Source organism: Lentinus tigrinus (genome assembly GCF_003813185.1).
Source record: "Lentinus tigrinus ALCF2SS1-7 unplaced genomic scaffold L226scaffold_3, whole genome shotgun sequence".
NCBI classification, from domain to species: domain Eukaryota; kingdom Fungi; phylum Basidiomycota; class Agaricomycetes; order Polyporales; family Polyporaceae; genus Lentinus; species Lentinus tigrinus.
The window spans coordinates 568,538-586,721 of NW_027137912.1; the positions used below are offsets into that span (position 1 = coordinate 568,538).

The 18,184-nt window shown below is 54.3% G+C and overlaps 7 protein-coding genes across 7 annotated transcripts; 5 read left to right on the forward strand and 2 right to left on the reverse strand.

Moving 5' to 3' along the window:
• Positions 1-73: 73 nt before the first annotated feature.
• L226DRAFT_500139 (acetyl-CoA synthetase-like protein) lies at positions 74-2,632 on the reverse strand. Its single transcript, XM_067677751.1, has 7 exons — positions 2,288-2,632; positions 2,150-2,239; positions 1,977-2,091; positions 1,621-1,923; positions 1,298-1,564; positions 943-1,239; positions 74-880 (listed from the first exon to the last, which is right to left on the reverse strand). The coding sequence occupies exons 1-7, from the start codon at positions 2,492-2,494 to the stop codon at positions 447-449; spliced, it is 1,713 nt and encodes a 570-aa protein (XP_067540476.1). The 5' UTR covers positions 2,495-2,632; the 3' UTR covers positions 74-446.
• Positions 2,633-2,994: 362 nt separating this feature from the next.
• L226DRAFT_550141 (FACT complex subunit SPT16) lies at positions 2,995-7,737 on the forward strand. Its single transcript, XM_067682730.1, has 17 exons — positions 2,995-3,110; positions 3,184-3,297; positions 3,354-3,438; positions 3,499-3,776; positions 4,196-4,402; positions 4,460-4,660; positions 4,719-4,883; positions 4,936-5,057; positions 5,107-5,548; positions 5,604-5,774; positions 5,825-6,134; positions 6,193-6,308; positions 6,368-6,897; positions 6,947-7,085; positions 7,139-7,301; positions 7,366-7,404; positions 7,460-7,737. The coding sequence occupies exons 1-17, from the start codon at positions 3,042-3,044 to the stop codon at positions 7,591-7,593; spliced, it is 3,285 nt and encodes a 1,094-aa protein (XP_067540477.1). The 5' UTR covers positions 2,995-3,041; the 3' UTR covers positions 7,594-7,737.
• Positions 7,738-8,435: 698 nt separating this feature from the next.
• Positions 8,436-9,128, forward strand: L226DRAFT_566456 (uncharacterized protein; the record flags this gene model as incomplete). Its single annotated transcript, XM_067683916.1, has 3 exons — positions 8,436-8,651; positions 8,707-8,922; positions 8,979-9,128. The coding sequence occupies 3 exons, from the start codon at positions 8,436-8,438 to the stop codon at positions 9,126-9,128; spliced, it is 582 nt and encodes a 193-aa protein (XP_067540478.1).
• A 2,042-nt stretch (positions 9,129-11,170) lies between these two features.
• On the forward strand, positions 11,171-11,826 carry L226DRAFT_566457 (uncharacterized protein; the record flags this gene model as incomplete). Its single annotated transcript, XM_067683917.1, has 4 exons — positions 11,171-11,188; positions 11,241-11,447; positions 11,528-11,647; positions 11,704-11,826. The coding sequence occupies 4 exons, from the start codon at positions 11,171-11,173 to the stop codon at positions 11,824-11,826; spliced, it is 468 nt and encodes a 155-aa protein (XP_067540479.1).
• A 1,876-nt stretch (positions 11,827-13,702) lies between these two features.
• L226DRAFT_608893 (uncharacterized protein) lies at positions 13,703-14,694 on the forward strand. The gene is made up of 4 exons (XM_067685982.1): positions 13,703-13,789; positions 13,845-14,189; positions 14,249-14,368; positions 14,429-14,694. Exons 1-4 carry the CDS (start codon positions 13,745-13,747, stop codon positions 14,606-14,608), a joined length of 690 nt encoding a protein of 229 aa, XP_067540480.1. The 5' UTR covers positions 13,703-13,744; the 3' UTR covers positions 14,609-14,694.
• A 1,184-nt stretch (positions 14,695-15,878) lies between these two features.
• On the forward strand, positions 15,879-17,502 carry L226DRAFT_184872 (alpha/beta-hydrolase). Its single transcript, XM_067672732.1, has 7 exons — positions 15,879-15,955; positions 16,033-16,384; positions 16,443-16,568; positions 16,624-16,733; positions 16,794-16,882; positions 16,942-17,097; positions 17,150-17,502. Exons 2-7 carry the CDS (start codon positions 16,185-16,187, stop codon positions 17,468-17,470), a joined length of 1,002 nt encoding a protein of 333 aa, XP_067540481.1. The 5' UTR covers positions 15,879-15,955; positions 16,033-16,184; the 3' UTR covers positions 17,471-17,502.
• On the reverse strand, positions 17,322-18,035 carry L226DRAFT_530108 (uncharacterized protein). Its single transcript, XM_067679765.1, has 3 exons — positions 18,009-18,035; positions 17,671-17,945; positions 17,322-17,621 (listed from the first exon to the last, which is right to left on the reverse strand). The coding sequence occupies exon 2, from the start codon at positions 17,933-17,935 to the stop codon at positions 17,678-17,680; it is 258 nt and encodes an 85-aa protein (XP_067540482.1). The 5' UTR covers positions 17,936-17,945; positions 18,009-18,035; the 3' UTR covers positions 17,322-17,621; positions 17,671-17,677.
• Between the last annotated feature and the right edge of the window lie 149 nt (positions 18,036-18,184).

An 18,184-nucleotide genomic window follows, 5' to 3' on the forward strand; every position in this document is an offset into this window, starting at 1 on the left:
TGTTCGCATTCTTGTAGCTTTGTGTTCACCGCCATAGAAGTCTTGGAACAAACTAATCCTATTCCAAATCCATGCTGGTCCGACAGACTAAGAAACGACATCTCCCGAATCCACTGCCAATGTCGACACAAACTTGCGCGTTTGAGCATGTGTTCTCAGCTCGAACATGGCTGACCACTATACCGTATCTGCAGTCCCATCTTGCTATGAGTTCCTTTGCTGTAGCGCACAATGCTACTGTGATTTTAGGCAATGGCAGACAAGACATGGTATACAATAGCCGCAGCCGTAGTACGAATAGTCAGCATATATCGCACGACGAGAAGATGTTCCATCTTGAGTGTCCATACAACACCTTTTCGCGGCTCCCATCCATTTCCTTTACGCTGTATGTCACCCGAGCTTATGGGATGTGGATAACGGTGCGTCCCCGAGCTTCGAAGCGCTCAAGCCTTCCCGGCGGCGACGACCTTGAACGTCCCGTTCGGCGCGACCTTCGCTCGTTCACCAGTGAACCTCCAACCGCGCTGATCTTCCTCTGCAGCCTCCTCTTCCACCGAGAGCGGTCGGCCGATGCTTGGGCCGCGCATGTGCAGTGCTCCGACGGGGTCGGCACCGGCCTCTACGGCGGTGTCGTCGACCCCGGTCAGCTTCACCTCGACATTGACGGTGGGCGGGCCGACGGGTGCGAGGTACGTGAACGCATAAGCGTCTGCGGCGGAAGCGGCGGACGAGGAGACTGGCGTAGGTGGGAACGTCTGCAGGTCCTGTGCATGCGAGGCGAAGACGGGGCCAGCGGCGAGGGGGTGAGAGTGTACGTTGATGACGGGAACAGACAGTGCGATGCGGGAGGGCGTAAGAGCCTGCGCCTCGAAAGGACCTGCAGATGCACAGTGAGCTGGGTAGAAGTGAGATGTATCATGGCCATGATAGCGAACGCACCTCCGCTGACGGCCACAGCGCGGACAGTGCCTGCACCTTTGCCCATCACCTTGACGCGAGCGCCGTCAAAGACGAGGCGGTCCCAGAGGCTCTGCTTGGTCATGTAGCCCTCGAGGATGCCGGCGAGCTTGTGGCGCCAGGCAAAGTTGTACAGCAGCCAGGACGCCTTCTGCGCCTCTTGCAAGATGGTGTTGGTAAGGCTGTTGAGATGATGCGAGTGGACAAAGAGGACCGTCGGAGAAGAGATGCGATACGAGGCGGAGGTCCGGAGGTCCTTCAAACCCATGAAGGTGGGCGCTGTGGAGACTGGGTTCAGTGTGAAGGGTCCTGCCAGGAAGAGTTCAATAGCGCATACCGCCTTCCGGTTTGATCAATTTGGTGCTATCCACAGTGGCGAAGCCAGTGCCTTCGAACAGCGCGGTGTATGCAATTGCACGACCGTAGGGTGTGCTAAGCGAGTACGTCGACACAATGGTGTCCAATGGCGACAATGCGCTGGAAGGGGGCACTAGAGCCCGCGTCGCAGCAACACCAGCGGTCATATTCTCATGCGTCAGTTGTACACCGTCGTGTCCACCAGATGGCGTCTCGAAGAACGATACAGTGAACACGTCGCTGGGCTCTAGTAACAATGGTAACGTCAGCTGTGCGAGTCCAAGTAGAGGGTGCGTTACTCACCTGGTGCGGGTAGGACGGACTTGTCCAGTGCAGCGCCCTGGCGCTCGATATCATCCCAGTGCAGAATCTTATTTTGCACCTGAGGCAAATTAGCCATAGCGACGTCACCGACGACAACAATGGTGTGGTGTTCGCTCTCGTTGGAATCGTAGATGAGCTCCAAGAGATGCGGGAGGAACGCTGCCTCGGTGATGATGAGAGATGGAGGATGGCTCTCAAGGACCGGAGAGAGCAAGGAGAGCGACGACAACGTGAACGACGGGATTAAGTGAGATGCAAGGGCGAGGTCGGAGATGATGAACTCTGATGTACGGATGAGCAGTGAGATGAGTAGGCCAGGAAGGCGGGTAACATACCGATGCCGTCGTTCAACAACAGTAACACATTAGATTCCTGGGGCACAAGGCCTGCTACCTTAGCAAGTCCGGCACCAAAGTTGGCGATGCGCTCGCGGAGTTGAGGATTGGTGATCTATTTGGGCGAACGCGTCATGATGGTACGTCAGAACAGAAATACTCACAGGGCTCACCTTGGTAGACCAGAGAGTCCGAGGAGCATCTGCATCTGGTTTGACAAGGTCGAGCAGCACTTGCTGATCCTTGGTAGGGCGCACAGGGAACTGCGAGAGGTTCGCAAGCAGTGGAGGTAGACGAGATAACGCACTCACACGACCGAGCATACCAGTGCTATAGTTCCGATAGACAGCGCTCTCCGATGGGTTGCGTACCCGGGCAACATCACTCTGGCGACCAAGGAGGATGGGATGCACAAGTGCTTGGGGCTTATACAAGTTGTGGAGGAGGAAGAGACCGGCAGCGACGAGCGCTAAAATGATAGTGAGGTCGTCCGTGACAAGGTAGTCGGAGAGAGCCATGGCCGGCTGTCCTGTAGGCACAGTACTACTTCAACTTGAGCTTGGTGAACAGGACACTTGATGCGGAGAAGACAGACTGAGAGAGGGTGGACGCAGACCTGAATCAAGACCAGGGCCGCTGGTCGGAGTGAGAGGCTGCGAAACCGGGGTGGGGAACGTACGTAGCCTTCGGTAGACGGATAGACGCTGCTCGGCGCGTCGTGCCACGCGAACCTCGAGGGGGCTTTCTGTCTAACCCCACTTCTCCGTATACCATGATGCTGCCACGCTGACCTGAATCGTTTGCGCGAATGTGTTGCGCAGATACCAGCTTGTCCGCATGCCACCCAGCCTGAGGCCCGACATACAACGACTCGTTTGCCGACGCCGGCCCGGAACGCGTCAAGTCGCGATGTGACTCTTTTGGGTTACACTCACGTGCATGTCACACCCTTTTGAGACTCCGCTAGACCGTGCCAGACGCGCCACAACGGGACGCGCTCTCTTGCTCGCGGTCCTCTTCCTCGACGTTCATCTCCCTCCTACCGGCTTTCTCACCGTCGCGGCTATGTCAGGCATCAAGCTCAACGCTGAGCTGTTCTCAAAAAGACTCGGGAGTGTCTACAATGCTTGGAATGTGTGTGATCCCAAGACCACAGCGTATCTGTTTGCGTTTACTAACCAGTCGACCGTCCTGCCCCCCAACATAGAACACACAGCAGGATCATGACTACACCTCAATAGCGGACGTCGACGCGTTGATACTTCTTGCTGGAGACCCCGCTGCAGAGGACGAGCCAATTCGTAAAGGAACAGCGTTCCAGGTGAGTCGTTGTCTGGCATCATACTTGTCCTTGCGCTCTTACGTATCACCCCCTAGACATGGCTGCTCGGTTTTGAGTTTCCGTCCACATTCCTCCTGTTTGAGAAACAGCGGCTCTCCATCTTGTGTTCGGCGTCAAAGGGTTCTTCTGCCTCAGTCTTTCTGTGTCCGACTCTGCGCTGACTTGGTGCTTCTCCTGCAGCGAAGATATTGTCGCAGCTGAAAAATGCTGAGTCACCGGTACCGATCGAGTTATTCGTGCAGGCTAAAGCCAAAGAACCCCCTACCGACGCCCTGCCGCGCTTCGTCCAAGCCTACACCGCGCACGATCGGGCCGCAACGTTGACCAAGGAGTCGCCTTCCGGAAAGTTGATAGACGAGTGGAACAGGGCAGTGGGGGAGGCAGAGAAGAAGCCCACACTGGTAGACATGTCGGCCGCGGTGGCGTCCTTCCTCGCTGTGAAGGACGAGGAGGAGTTGGTGAGTGTCATTCCTTTCCAGTATAGCGTGGAGCGTGGGTACGGGTGCTCTCGTCCTTGTGACCCCGTTGATAAGATGCCTGCAACTGGGGGATGCGACTCGTGCATCCTTGGGACGCATTGAAGACCCCTCTGAATTCACCTTTGCCAGACATGCTTCCTGTGCGGTGTCTGGAATGCCGGGAGGATGCCAGATGATTCTGGCAATACCCTCTGGAGCTCATGTGTTAGCTCAGAATCTTGTCGAACAGATCCATGGGCGCTCTTGGTGTTTGGACTCTGTGCCGCGAATCAAAAACTGAGCTGTAGCCTCGCCTCAGCACCGACCGAATCACTATACCATGGGTTCGCCAGCCTAGGATTTCCCTCATTCTCCTGTTGTTGACCCTCCCGACCTCCTCACTGATGGGCTTTTCACAGAAATGCATCCGCACCGCCGCCAACCTTACGTCGACCTTGCTTGCGCATTACGTAGCTCCCAAGCTCGAAACCATCCTTGATCGAGAAGCGAAGATATCTCATGAAGCATTCGCCGGTCAGATTGAGGCTCGGATAGGTTATGGTGAGGGCGACAAAGCGAAGGGACCCGATATGAAGGTCTGGAGCAAAGGTCGCGGACTCAACGACGTGAGTGTATCGACAAGTATTCCGCCCAACGTACTCATCGTCGCTCGCTTGTTTTAGGTTGATTGGGGGTCGACAGAATTCTGTTACCAGCCAATCATCCAGTCCCAGTCGACGAGTAGTGGTTACGATATCAGCCCCTCTGCTGAATCGACTCCTGACGATATCTCGCACAAAGGCGTATTGCTGGTTGCGGTTGGTATGAGGTACAAGAGTTATTGTGCCAACCTTGGTCGCAGCTTCATTGTGGATCCGTCGAAGGTCAGCTGGAACACCATTCGTTGTTCGCTGCCTTCTAACATTCATACTCCTACAACAGGAACAAGAGGCTATCTACTCGCTCCTCGTCTCCTTGCAGTCAGAGATGCTGTCCCTTCTGAAGGATGGCGCTGCCGCGAAGGATCTGTACCAGCACGCTCTCTCCTTCGTCAGGGAGAAGAAGCCGGAACTTGAGTCGCACTTCTCGAAGAATATCGGACACGGCGTGAGTGGTTGCTTACTGCGCAACATTGAGGCATCTTGACACCTTATTGCAGATGGGAATGGAGTTCCGCGACTCATCTTACATCCTATCGTCCAAGAATGGACGGAAGCTTCGATCGGGCATGGTGTTCAACCTCGTGCTTGGATTCACCGGTCTGGAAGAGGGTGGGAAGAAGTATGGCTACATCTTCGTGTCAATATGACTGTATCTGACAGTGTTGCAGATACGCGCTACAACTCATCGATACTGTCCTAGTTGGTTCGGACAAGGCAACATGCCTTACCTTTGGTGTCAAGTCTGTCAAGGACACCATGTTCTTCTTAAATCAGGACGAAGGCGAGGGTCAGTCGTCGAAGGCCCCGAAGAAACTGCCAACTGCGAAGGCTGGGGCTAACGGTAATGCCTCGCCTGCCAAGAACAAGACGGCTGGTGGCAAGGTCCTGCGCAACAAAACGCGCAGCGCCGCCCAGGAGGACCTTGCGCAATCAATGGCGGCGAAGATCGCGGAACACCAGAGAGAGCTGCACGGGAAGCTGCATCAAGAAGGATTAGCACGGTTCTCTGAAGGCGGCGGCGGCACCGGCGGCAAGGAAGGCAAGGGCTGGAAGCGCTTCCAGAGTTACAAAGGGGAGGCCGCTCTCCCGCGTGAAGTGGAGAATCTTAGGGTAAGCTCTAGCTACCTCTTGTGCAGTGGTGTATATGTACCAACGCTATCTGCAGATATTTGTCGACAAGAAGTCGCAGACAGTCGTGCTTCCTATCCACGGTTACGCAGTACCGTTCCACATCAACACGATCAAGAACGTCAGCAAGAGCGAGGAGGGGGATCTCACGCTCCTCCGCGTCAACTTCCAGACACCAGGACAACTTGCCGGCAAGAAGGAGGACACGGTGAGTACCTGTCCTTGTTCGGCCGATGTCTGACTGACGTATTGCCGTAGCCCTTCGAAGACCCAGATGCCACGTTCATCCGTTCCATCACGTACCGCTCTTCCGACGCGAGCCGCTTTGAGCATATCATGAAACAGATCACTGAGCTCAAGAAGGAGGTCAACAAGCGCGAGCAACAGAAGAAGGAGATGGCGGATGTTATCGAACAAGATACCCTCATCGAGATCAAGGGACGCCGCCCCACGAAGTTGCCCGAAGTGTTTGTCAGGCCGGCACTCGATGGTAAGCGGCTTCCTGGCGAGGTGGAGATCCACCAAAACGGTCTGCGATACCAGTCTCCGATGGGATCGCAGAAGATCGGTCAGTACCTACCTGCGTTGCCGTGCGGAACGCGTAATGACCTAACTCCGATCCGCAGACATTCTGTTCAGCAACGTGAAACACTTGTTCTTCCAACCATGTGATCACGAGCTCTTGGTCATCATACACATTCACCTCAAGGCACCTATTATGATCGGGAAGAAGAAAGCCCACGTGTGTTCAACTGCATTACGACACTTGTGTTTGATAACGATACTGATGCATCGTGGTAGGACGTCCAATTCTATCGTGAAGCGTCGGATGTACAGTTCGACGAGACCGGCAACCGAAAACGCAAGTATCGGTATGGCGATGAAGATGAGCTTGAGCTTGAACAGCAGGAACGGAAGCGTCGTCAGATGCTCAACAAGGAATTCAAGCTGTTCTCCGAGAAGATCGCAGAGGCTGCGACGGGTTCGGTAAGGTTCTATACCGCTCTCGTGTCAAACGAACTGACATACGTCACTGCTCAGACCGGCGATCCTCTGGAGCCGGACATCCCATTCCGCGAATTGTCCTTCGAGGGCGTGCCCTTCCGGACAAATGTGCGCCTACAACCGACGACAGAGTGTCTGGTGCATTTGTCCGATCCACCCTTCCTCGTCGTGACGTTGGCGGATATCGAGATCGCTTCCTTGGAGCGCGTGCAGTTCGGCCTCAAGCAATTCGATATGGTTCTCATCTTCAAGGACTTTTCCAAGACACCGCTGCACATTAACTCAATCCCCAGTGCTCAACTGGATGACGTGAAGAACTGGTTAGAGTAAGTGTCCGATGGTGTCTTCTGTGGGCTGGCACTGAGTGTCATGCAGCTCTGTCGACATTCCCCTCAGCGAAGGCCCGGTCAACCTGAACTGGGGTCCGATCATGAAGACGATCAATGAGGATCCGTATGACTTCTTCCAGCAAGGTGGTTGGTCATTCCTTGGTGGCGCCGCTGGTGGTGAAGAGGTAAGTCACAAGCCCCTGTCGCAATGAGCAGTGTTGACCGACTGCTCTGACAGAGCGAGGGCGATGACGATTCGGAGGAGGAGTCCGAGTTCGAGGCTGAATCGGACGCGTCTGAACCTTCCGAGAGCAGCGAAGGCGGGAGCGACTACTACGATGGCTCCGACGCTAGCGAGGATGAGGGTAGTGGCTCCGACTTCGGATCAGATGATAGCGAAGGTTCGTTGTTGTGTATCCACGGCCACTACGAGGGTTGACGTACTAAGCCACCTTCTACATGCAGGCGCCGACTGGGATGAGCTGGAGCGGAAAGCAGCCAAGGGTAAGTTGCTACCGCGCTCTAGCTTTCCTGTTCGCGACGCTGACGTGCCTTCCAGATGACAAGAAGCGCACTGAGACTGGTCGTGGTCATGACTCGGGCGACGACTCGGACCGCCCGAAGAAAGCCTCCGCCAAGTCGAAGGGCAAGGCGAACGGCAAGGCGAGCGGCAAGGCGAATGGTCGGCGGTGAATGTCCGGTTGTTATGGACATTGGTTTGAGCTTGCTATCCTCATCTCTGTACATTACACTCCATCTTTGCAGCTATCGTTTCCTATAATCGCACATTGCATCTGCACAGATCTGCGCGCTCGAATGCGTGATGCTGTGCCGCGTCTTCGCGAAGCGACCAGATCCCGCCAACAAACAAGTTACTCAGATTACAATGGAAGGAATAGCCGGAAGTGCACTCTCCGTGCTGTTCGCCGGGACCCACAAGATGGACTCGGTTCCCTGCGCTAGTCTTGGTGACTTCCTTTCATACTTATGAAGGTGCTGCACTGCCTAACGCTGTTTGTTCCCGGACCTTCTCCATCGGCGCAGCCCAACCCCCGACTCCGGGTATGAACTGAAGTTCCACAACCCGGTCGTTTCGTACCAAACGCGCCTTGAACTGCGGTGCCGCCCGAATGCGACAGTGAAATTGGGGAACGGCCAGGAACCGGTCGGCGGCGTGTTGGGCTGCCCCGTACGCCCATAGGCGCAGCTGACGTTTCGTCTGTGACACGACCTCAACCCAGACCTACTAAATCATGTACTGTAGTGCGGCTCGGTCGTATCTACGGCTATGCAAGGCCACGGGCGCAGCGAGATGTTCGGCAGGTTCCAACTACGCGACATCAGCTGAGGGGATGAGCTGGGGATATAAGCTTCGAGCGTGGTTCAGTAGGCCTCATCGACAAGTCTACTACTCTCCAGACCAGACCCCACCCAGTATGGATCCACGCAACCAACAGGTCATTCGTCTACGCTTCCGATGACCCGCTTCCGTCTCTCAACTCTCTATCTGTTAGACATATTCATATGCGTACTCGATGGACGACCCACAACACCTCGCGCAGGCCAATCCTCGGGTTGACAATGTCCCTAATGACACTGTATACGTTCAACGAACCCCGGAGATGATCTACCGTGCCCAGCAGGAGATGTATGCACGATACTGGCGCGATAACAGACTTGTGATGAATCATGCCGAACCGCCCGTGCTTCCGCTCCCCCAGGGCCCTTTCCATGGGTCACAGGAGGGCCAGGTATGTTGCCAGTATCGTCACAAATGATGGTTGGTTGAACTTGCTCCGTTCTCAGGGAAATGTGTTGGCAGCACCCTATCACGACCTACCGCAGAGGGAATATGTAGCCAAACGCCGCTTCCAGCCCAAGTATCCCATCTTGTTCAGAACGCAGACAACCGGATACATCCGTTTGATCGAGGCGTTGCAGGGAACATTGCAATTGCTTGGACCAGATGATGCCGTGTTTTCGGGAGATAATCTCAGTCAGAAGCAATCCATTCGACTCGAGGTATGTCGGCTGCTGTGGCATACGGACCCTTTCGTGATTGAGCTATAACGCCACAGATTGTTAGTTGTCCCTCCTACGAACGGCAAATCAATGTCAGAAATCCGGCTAACCACGGAAAGTCGGTCACCCGCGCAAAACTAGCCGAGAAGATTGCAAAGGAAATCGCTGATTACATGAAGGTACCATTCCTATCCACGTCCTACTAACATCTTCGAAACTTACAGACATTCATTTCAGCGGCAAACGGTGCCTTTGGGAGAACCTTCCCTTGGACTCGGACCCGGGCTTCATGGCTTCGAGAGGATTGTCCTGATAGGGTTGCGCCACGTCTCAATCTCCAGCTGGCAACCCATCCTTGGCCTCATTCCTGCGTAGCTGTCGGCCTTTGCCTCAACCCTACAAGTATACTAGCATAATCCGTAATCCACTAGCTTACCATCCACGGTCGTAATATCCGTTCCTCTTCAGTCTTCTTTACGTATCCAATCTCTCCCAGACCATAGTAATAGACGCGCGTATTTACTTTTCTACAACAATTTATCCATTGAACCACCACCGCCCCCTTGCTCCGAGTCTCTTTCACTACCGTACTACGGCAGCTTCCGGTCTTGAGCGGTCTGACCTGTAGGCTGCTTGACGTATTGGCCATGGCTCACGCCCGTGTAGAGCAATTTTTACCCATGCAGTTAGAGAAAGTGCATGCCTGATCGGCTCTATCGTGAGTGCGGCGATCGCGGGGACAGTGACAACAAACACCCATAGAGGCGCGTATGGATGGGCGCCAAAATAGTCGGAGCGCAGTCGGCGCGCCGCCATCGCAACCGTCTCGAACTTACAATGGCGCGTCCCCTGTCCTCCATACGGTTGCCTGCTAACATCAGCAGGTATCCAGAACGGAACTCGGTCCTTACCATGACCCAGTCCAAAATGCAAGGGCACAAGTTTTTCGAGTCTACGTCACGTCGTGAGTACTTTAACTGCTTCACATGCCACCTGGATATACTCTTGCGCTGGTGTCGAGGTCTCGAACGATGTCGCATCTTGATCACGAGTTGTGGCAATGTTATTCCAGTGCGGTGACGAGATGCGACACGGATCCAATCGGTCTGACGGATATATAAGCCCTGTCCAGAATGCGCTCCGTTGATGTCTTCTTCACGACTCCAAAGTTTGTCTCCTGGAGATCCGTGGTCCCTTGACCCCGACGTCTCCGTAGGGCAGCAATGAGTATGATAATCACTTTAAAGTTGATATTTCACATAAAGAGAGTTTCGCCAAGCACACGATCGCTTCACGGGAGTTGCGAGGAAAATGCTAGGGGGTTAATGTTTTACATATCGGTGTCCTCGATCCCCGACGACTATGTGGACACATTCTGAGCTACACGGTTTGCCCAGATCTCTCAAAACTCTTGGGTGTGTAGCGCTACCGGTCAGTCTGGATCATCTACACGTCACACGTATACTGCTTAATGGGAATTCCATGATGGGGTAACGTTCAGCCCTCCTCGAACGAGCCAGGAAGCTGGGGATCTGTGCGGCCATCTTGACGCAACTTTCCCCCTTCTTGGTGGTTTCTTGCGTCCCAGATTAACTTCTCCGGCTGCGTGTCCTGCCTTTCTGGCAGGAAGCGTATTGAGATATACAATGCCCATCAGAGCGTGTCGGTCACTGGACCTCCCCTCTTTTCCCCCGAGCCTGGGTGTATGATCGAGCAAGGCACCAGGAAGGCTGACTCAGTATCTGCACGGTCTACTGCGCATATCGCGCGAGCTGTTCCCAAGATTCGTCGTGGTAGTGACAAGGATCTCCTCGCTGCCTCATTAGGACATTAATGGGTTTGTAGCGGCAGATGGCATGCAGTGGCAGGGAGTTGATTGGAGGATAGACTCCAATACTTCACAGATGCCACACACACGCTTCCGGAATCGTCTCCACCGTTCAATACCAAATGATGAATGACTTTCCTTGAAGACGTTCACATGGCATGACTATGCCGGGGGCGTCTTACGGAATAACGTTCAGCGGTGGCCCATGAGAGGACTTATCAAGTTATCGACATGCATCTCTCTATTCCCAGCAGCTGAACTCCCATGCGCGGGTACCCGGATATAAAAACTATCAGGCTGATGCGCGATGGCTTTCTCAGGTTGCACCTCCTCCAAGGGTGTCCCTTCATTGTCCACCGTTAACCCATCCAGATAATCCCCAATCGTCCCTCACCTTTCAGCTGGATCGCAGATCATGCGATGGCTGCCTCACATTATGTGAGTAGCCTGAGAAGCTCCTGAAGATGACCAGCGGCTGATCACGTCACAGCCTGTTTCCAATCTGCCAATACTGACTCAAGAACTGTATGGTCCTGTAGGAGAGACCATTGACTTCGAACAAGTCAGCCAGGGCGGGCTTGGGGTCAACTTGGGAGAGGCGTATGGCGGCATTACCAGAGCACTCATCAACCCGGACTCGCCCGCTTTCAATGTTGAGGAAATGGGAATCGCTACCAAGATCATGCTCAGAATCCAGGTTCGTAAGTCCATTGAGTGTATCTATCACTTGAAGTGTCGAGTCGCAGAGCTGTCCTCTCAATTACTTCCCTCTGACAGGTTGTCGAGTGCAAATTCTACGCACGCCAAGTATACGCCATCCGTACAACCCAGAACGCCGACTCCATCTCGCTCGGTAGGCTTGCAATCACCATCGCTGAGGAGATGCAGAAGTTTTTGGTATGTCTACTCCAATCATGCTCTGATTATATGGCGGGGTAACTAGTGTTCGGCAGGATAATGCAGGACCTATCCAGTACGAAGAACGGACCCTCACATTGGGAAACATGTTCTTAACCAAGCTCTATCGTGTTTCGCGAGGCTCCTGGCAACCCGAAATCAGGATCCGCGTCGTGTAGGGAGTCTGGCATCGTCTCTCTTCCCCTTCGTATGTAACACCCCAATTGGCCTCATGGGGCAAGTACTCACAATTTCGCGCGCAGCCTACGACTCTTGTATGACATTGCTATATCTGCGCCTACGGATCACGCTACCTGTGGAACTCACCGCTAGGCTTCGAGCACTTCCCGCGTCTCCAACCTCTCCTGAGCCTCTCCTTCCCTCATCGTCGTCATTAGTCCCAATGGCCATGGATTCGCTCCTATATGTCGTCGATGCGTAGGATGTGTAGCATGCTGAGGAAGGGCTGGCGAAAACCCGTTGTTATGATGAATTTCAGCTGCCTCACAGTGACCATCGTTGCGCGTGATCCTTCGTGTGGAAAATTTACAATATGACACACCTGGATATTTCAGACGACATTCCTTGTGGGTCTTGATGGGTAATATGGCGGGACCTCCGCCACTTGGCTGGTGTGAAGCATGTTGGATAGCCGGTAATTCGAAAGAAGTCTGGGGGAAATATGTTCTGCCCAGTGTATCCGCTTTTGCCGCTATATTGTTTGTAAGGGTACTCGACCACCACCGCGCAGGGCACGGGCCATAGAATAGGAAGACCATCTCCTCATTACACCGAGGCTGCTGGCTTGGACTTCCAGAGCGCCAGTGCTGCGGCAGGCGGTGATTGGATCCAGTACCAGTTGAACAATGATGATCGCGACGACTATCATCCTTGTAGCTGAGAATTTTACGAGGCTTGCAGCGCAGAGGTTTAGAGGACAGCGTGACTAGTCCATTGGCAGTGGGAAGTGTTGTGGAGGAGTGAGGATGCGAGCGCTGTGAATCGAGCATTCCCAGTACATCGCGTATCGCCGCTCAGCTGCCATTGGGTGTAGAGGCTTGCGTTCTCCTTTCCACGTCGGACCTCAGATTGTGATGGTTGAACTCTGCGTCTATCCAGACACAATACACTGCAGACATGAGTACATACGGAGGCTGAAGCGAACATCTGGATGATTGCGCCGCCCGCCATCCCTCCGTTGATCCAGATGAACCGCAAGTGAGAAGACAGTTCCCCGAGGACAGCACCCGCTACGGCCAATTTTTAAAGCTAGATCAATGTAAATTCCCTATTGTTGCACCCGTTCCTTCGCCTCGAAACGACAAATCTGACCCCGTGAAAAGACTGCATCGCCGCTGCTGGGAGGTGAGTAACCGATGATGTAGCCGCCTATCTGGCCGAAGTCCACAAGCACCGTACGTGTGAAATCTGGAGATCCGCTATGTGGCTGGATTCGCGATGGTGGATCCTAGTACGATGCGTGTCTGGATTAACCCCCACGGTGATATGTCGAGTCCGAGTCATACTTAAACACTTACGCAGATATTCAAGACGATCTAGATGCCCATCTTCCCGGATGTGCGCGATGGATACGCGATCAGGTTCCGTCGGGGCAGCTTGCGCATAGGTGCGCCGCGCCAATTGGCCGTCAGCGGTCGAACGAACCCTTCACCGCATGCTTGTCATTTCGGGCTGCCTTCATGTTACTGAGTACCGAGCCGCTTCGTCCCTTTTCGCGGCTGGAGACCTCTGCCCATGCGCACGAACTACCCTCGGCGCAGCCACGCCGCGGAGTCGTCCATCCGGATATGCCCAAGGATAGTGGTGGTATCCGCGCCCGTCCACATATTGCGATACTGGTGGTGCGCCCCCCGAACCGCTGCCCGGATATTGATCGCGGCGGCACGGTTCTTCTGGCAACGGCGCAGAGAGTAGCATATCTGTGTATGCGTGCACAAGTCGACGACGGATAGATGCCCCTACGTCCTTGCGCCGCTCAGCCGATGGTTAAAACCCGCGCAGAAGCTTGCTACAAGACCAAGACCCACAGAGACACGCATCTGCAGAGCAGACTCCTTCCCGATACCTCGCACCGATATGCACCATCGCCGCGCCAATACTCCGTTCGCTGGTTCACCAAACGTCAGTTGTTCTATCGTCTACAAGTACAGCAACCACTCACCATTCCCTGCCTCAGCGACCGGCTACACCTCACACGTACGCCCGCCAATATGCGGAAGACCAGAACACGATGTGGACCGCTTCGAGATACCAAATGAACCACAGCGTGCTCGCTCCGGACCAGATCAGTGAATGCAGTAGTCTGGCCCAAAACATTCCGCGATGGGAGATACTTCCACTCGACAATTATGGAGGCGGGCGGGGCCAGGGTACTGGTCGCATAGTTAGATTCGTTCGCCCGGGCCTGAAGCCGGTCCTGCTCACGGAAGCACTTCACGAGGCCTGCCCCGACCTGCTGGACGCGGACCGCCCTGCGCCGCTTGGAGATCATGTCTCCACAAAGCTGTCGCTCAGAATCCCCGTACGCTTGCTTCCTCAACCGCCGCCACGACGCCGCGCTAACGTGGCCTCATGCCGTAGTTCCCGGGAGCAGAGCCATACACCAGACAGATCACAGCGCGGCGGTCTACGACCAAGATGGAGCCCGTGGCATACAAGGTACTCGCTCGCAAGATCGCGGAAGACATGGAGAAGTACATCGTACGCACCTTTGATTGTCTTGGACTATATAGCGTTGATATCCATATTTTCTATATGTAGGACAGGGAGCGGAAAGCGCGAAGACCATTGACGTACCGCAACGTGCCTCTCGAGCTCGGTCAGCTGGCCTTGTGCGAACTGCACAATATTTCCGACGGCTCTTGGGAGCCGGTGTTCATGATCTGGACTCTCCCCAAGATTCGAAGGGCTGATCGTGCTGAACGTGTGCCAGCGATCTGAGAAGGGCATCGTCCAGGCATCGCCCCCTCGTCCTTGAACTAGTGCCATGATGTACTTGTAGCGTCTGTACTGAAACATGTGAACCGATGAATCTTCGAACTATAACACTCACTCGCCTCAGATGGACTCGATCAATCCCACCGAATCGTCACACGGTTCCGCGATCCAGCGATCCAGCATTGCAGGTTCATAGGAACTTGATCGCGCCTGTTGTATTATTCGTTGATATATTGGCACAGCTTTTGGCGGGATACCCGTGGGTGGGAGTTGCCAGCGGCAATAACCAATCCCGAGACGATAGTGCAGAAGGGGGCAGAAGGGGACGCTGGGATATCGACGATTCGCCTTTCCATTATATCTCAGGCAATAAGCGACTCCTACAGCCTTGTGGTTCTCCTAGGGCCACAGCCGACCTTCGAATACCATCCTTGACAGATGCAAGAAGGCGATGAGCGTCAGGCGACCCAGCTGCCGCCCAGTCCGAAACGTTCAGCTTGTGTCCAGGGTGGAGTATTGGCCGGACACAAGACCGGTTCGGTGGCAAGCAAATATATGTTCACTGAATGCTGCGTGAACAGCTGCATGCGAACAGACTTAGATAGTGAGCAGGGACGGGAAATTGGTGACGTACGGATACAATATCATGATGATCCCGATTCCCTGGAGACACCAGAGAGGGGTCCTGCGCTGTGAAAATTCATACGAACGCCAAAAGACCTAGCATCCATCGATGCTCACCCATTCGACAGGCAAATGTTTCCGATTACACTGCAAAGTCCACCGCCTAGACACGCGGCAGCTGCATGCCGCTATTATCACTGTGCGTGCGTCACTGCCCTGCGGAATATTTCAAAGCAAGAGCTGGGAGTACCACATATGTGCCTGTGCAGCTGTGTCCGTCCACGGTAATCGGAGCGTGGTTTTCGCTTTAGCTGCTGGAGTAGGAGGCGGTGGGAGAATGTTCGTTTGCGGCGTACACGGCACACGTAGTCCCATAGACGCCACGGATGTCGGGCCGGCGGGAGTCTCGTTTAAACGGAGCGCAAGTTCACGGGTGCCGTTCTCGCTACTGGGCCATCGAGCGGGTGTACTTGGTACATAGACGACACAAGAGGCAGAGGTTTGGTGCTGCGCGGCATCATCATGATCCGGCATTCCTGAATTTCCATGTTTGGAGCGAGCGGCCCGACGATATCTGGCACGTGTTTCCCATGCTCAACATAATCTGTTTCTCAGAGTCATGACGACACTGTCCCGATGCACTCGTTCACACTCAGTGACTAGTACTTATGCCCAGCCTCACCAATATCCCTTAGGACGCGGAAAATACAACCACTGTGATAACTGGTAGGTAATCGCAAACATTGGCCACAGTCTTGTCCCCGCAGCCGTTGTGTACAAGTTTTGACAATATTCAGTTCCAGTGAGAACCTTCTAATCCGGCGAGACCGATATCCCCTTCAGTTGTCATACCCCAACGGCGGCATACCGCTTTTCGTTACCCCAAACGACGGCTAGTTGCAATACTACATAAAGTCTTACGGTGAACGATACTGGGCATAGCAAGCGAGCAACTATGACGAGCGAGGTCATGCCCACCGCCTCTCCGGGAGACTTCAAGGAGCCATCGACAATTTTTAACCCCGTAACATGCACCGGCAAGGGTCTCTGCCCAGTTACAGAGATTAATCATCAAGGAGGAGACCCTTTGGAGAGTCATTCACTGTACTACGAACTGCACGGGACAGGTCCGGAGAAGGTCGTATTTATCATGGGGTGCGTGGCCATACCTCTTGTCCTGAGGCTCGGCTCAAACGGAATGGCGTGGCATCAGCCTCAACTCAACCGCCGCTGCGTGGCTGCCCCAAGTTGACTACTTCGGTAGCAAGCCGGAGTACTCCGTGCTTGTGTTTGACAATAGAGGAGTGGGCAACAGCGGAGCACCTCGTGGGCCGTATACGTGAGTTCATCATTCGTCTCCGTCAATGCTTGGTTCCTCATGGTGCTCCTGATAGCACAAGCGCTATGGCCAACGACGTCATCATATTACTGAACTACATCGGCTGGACGGAGAAGCGTCAGATACATGTGGTTGGTGTGTCCCTCGGTGGCATGATTGCTCAAGGTTTGGTTCGCAATTACTACGGGTCACCCTATATATGCGCATGCTGACAAGAGCACTCAGAAATAGCATTCAAGATCCCGGAACGGATCGTCTCCCTATCGTTGGTCGTCACTAAAGCTGGTAGACGACGCCTAGTAGAGCTACCTTCGGTGAGCCCGTTCTAGCGAAACTTTTTGCTGTCTTCAAACTTGCTAGACTCCAACACCAGTATATCGGCTTGAAGAACCTCTTGCGCACGACGATGATCAAGGAACCTGAGCAGAAGATACCATACGTATTGGAAATGCTTTATCCCAAGGAGTGGCTGGACGCCAAGAACCCCACGGACTCAGAAGGTCGAACGAACAGAGAGATCGAGACAGTGGTACGTACCGTCTGGCACTCCCTCACGCAAACGCTCTCTCAAGGATGCGCAGGCGTACAAAAAGCGGATTGCAGTGACACGTCCGCAGACGTTCCTCGGGGCCATATCGCAAATGGCCGCTGCCCTGACGCACCACGTTTCCCCTGACCGTCTGCGGAAAATATCGTCTGCAATACCGAAAGTCATCATCGTGACGGGGGACACAGACAACTTGATAGACCCTAGCGATAGTCGCTTCTTGAAGGAGCACATGCCGGAAGCGGAGCTGGTGATCAAGGTCGGGGCCGCACATGGGTTGACAATACAGGAGAAGGAATGGTTCAACGAGCTTCTTGAGAGAACGTTCAAGGAGGGCCGCGAGCGTGCGCAGTAGAGATCCAGAGTCATTATGAGATAGGATTAGAATGCAGGACTACCATCACCACACGGATTGTAAACTAGAGCATTTTGCGTGTTGTCGTGTAACATGCCTCGCAACGCCGTAAATCCGCTTGGCATGTAAGTTGTATGCCATACAACGGACACTTCAAGAACCTATGAGGACATGATTGTACGATGGTAGACGAGACGTACCTCTGCCTCAGTGCTCCTTCAGCATCGCCGCTAGGGACTTCCTCGCTTCTCGAGGAAGACCCCTTAGAGCCGTCTTGGCCTCCAATGCCTCTATCCTGATATTTGACGGGTAGCCCGCACCAGCGTCTTCCTTGCGCTTTTGAAGAACCTCGATGAGGGAAGGCTGCGGGACGTCCGACCGGACTGGTGGGGGAACAGGTCGAAGAGCAGGGTCGACCTGGGAGCGTGGCAGAACGCGCACAAGGCGTACGAGAGTTGGCCGCATCGCACAAGCTCTGCGATGAGCGGTAGAACGTCAAGTTCAATGTCAACGAGAAACGTTTAGCGGAACAGCGCACCAACAGTGAGGGCGAGAGGAAAGGTGTGGGCGCCTGGGTGTCACGGAGTAACTAGCTCGTGACTTGAACGCGTGAACGCGTCGACCGTGGAGACTTCACCTTGACCACCACCTCTGGGCCTGTTGCATGTCCTGGCCAATCTTCATCGCGTCACATCTTCAGAGACAGTTGCTGAA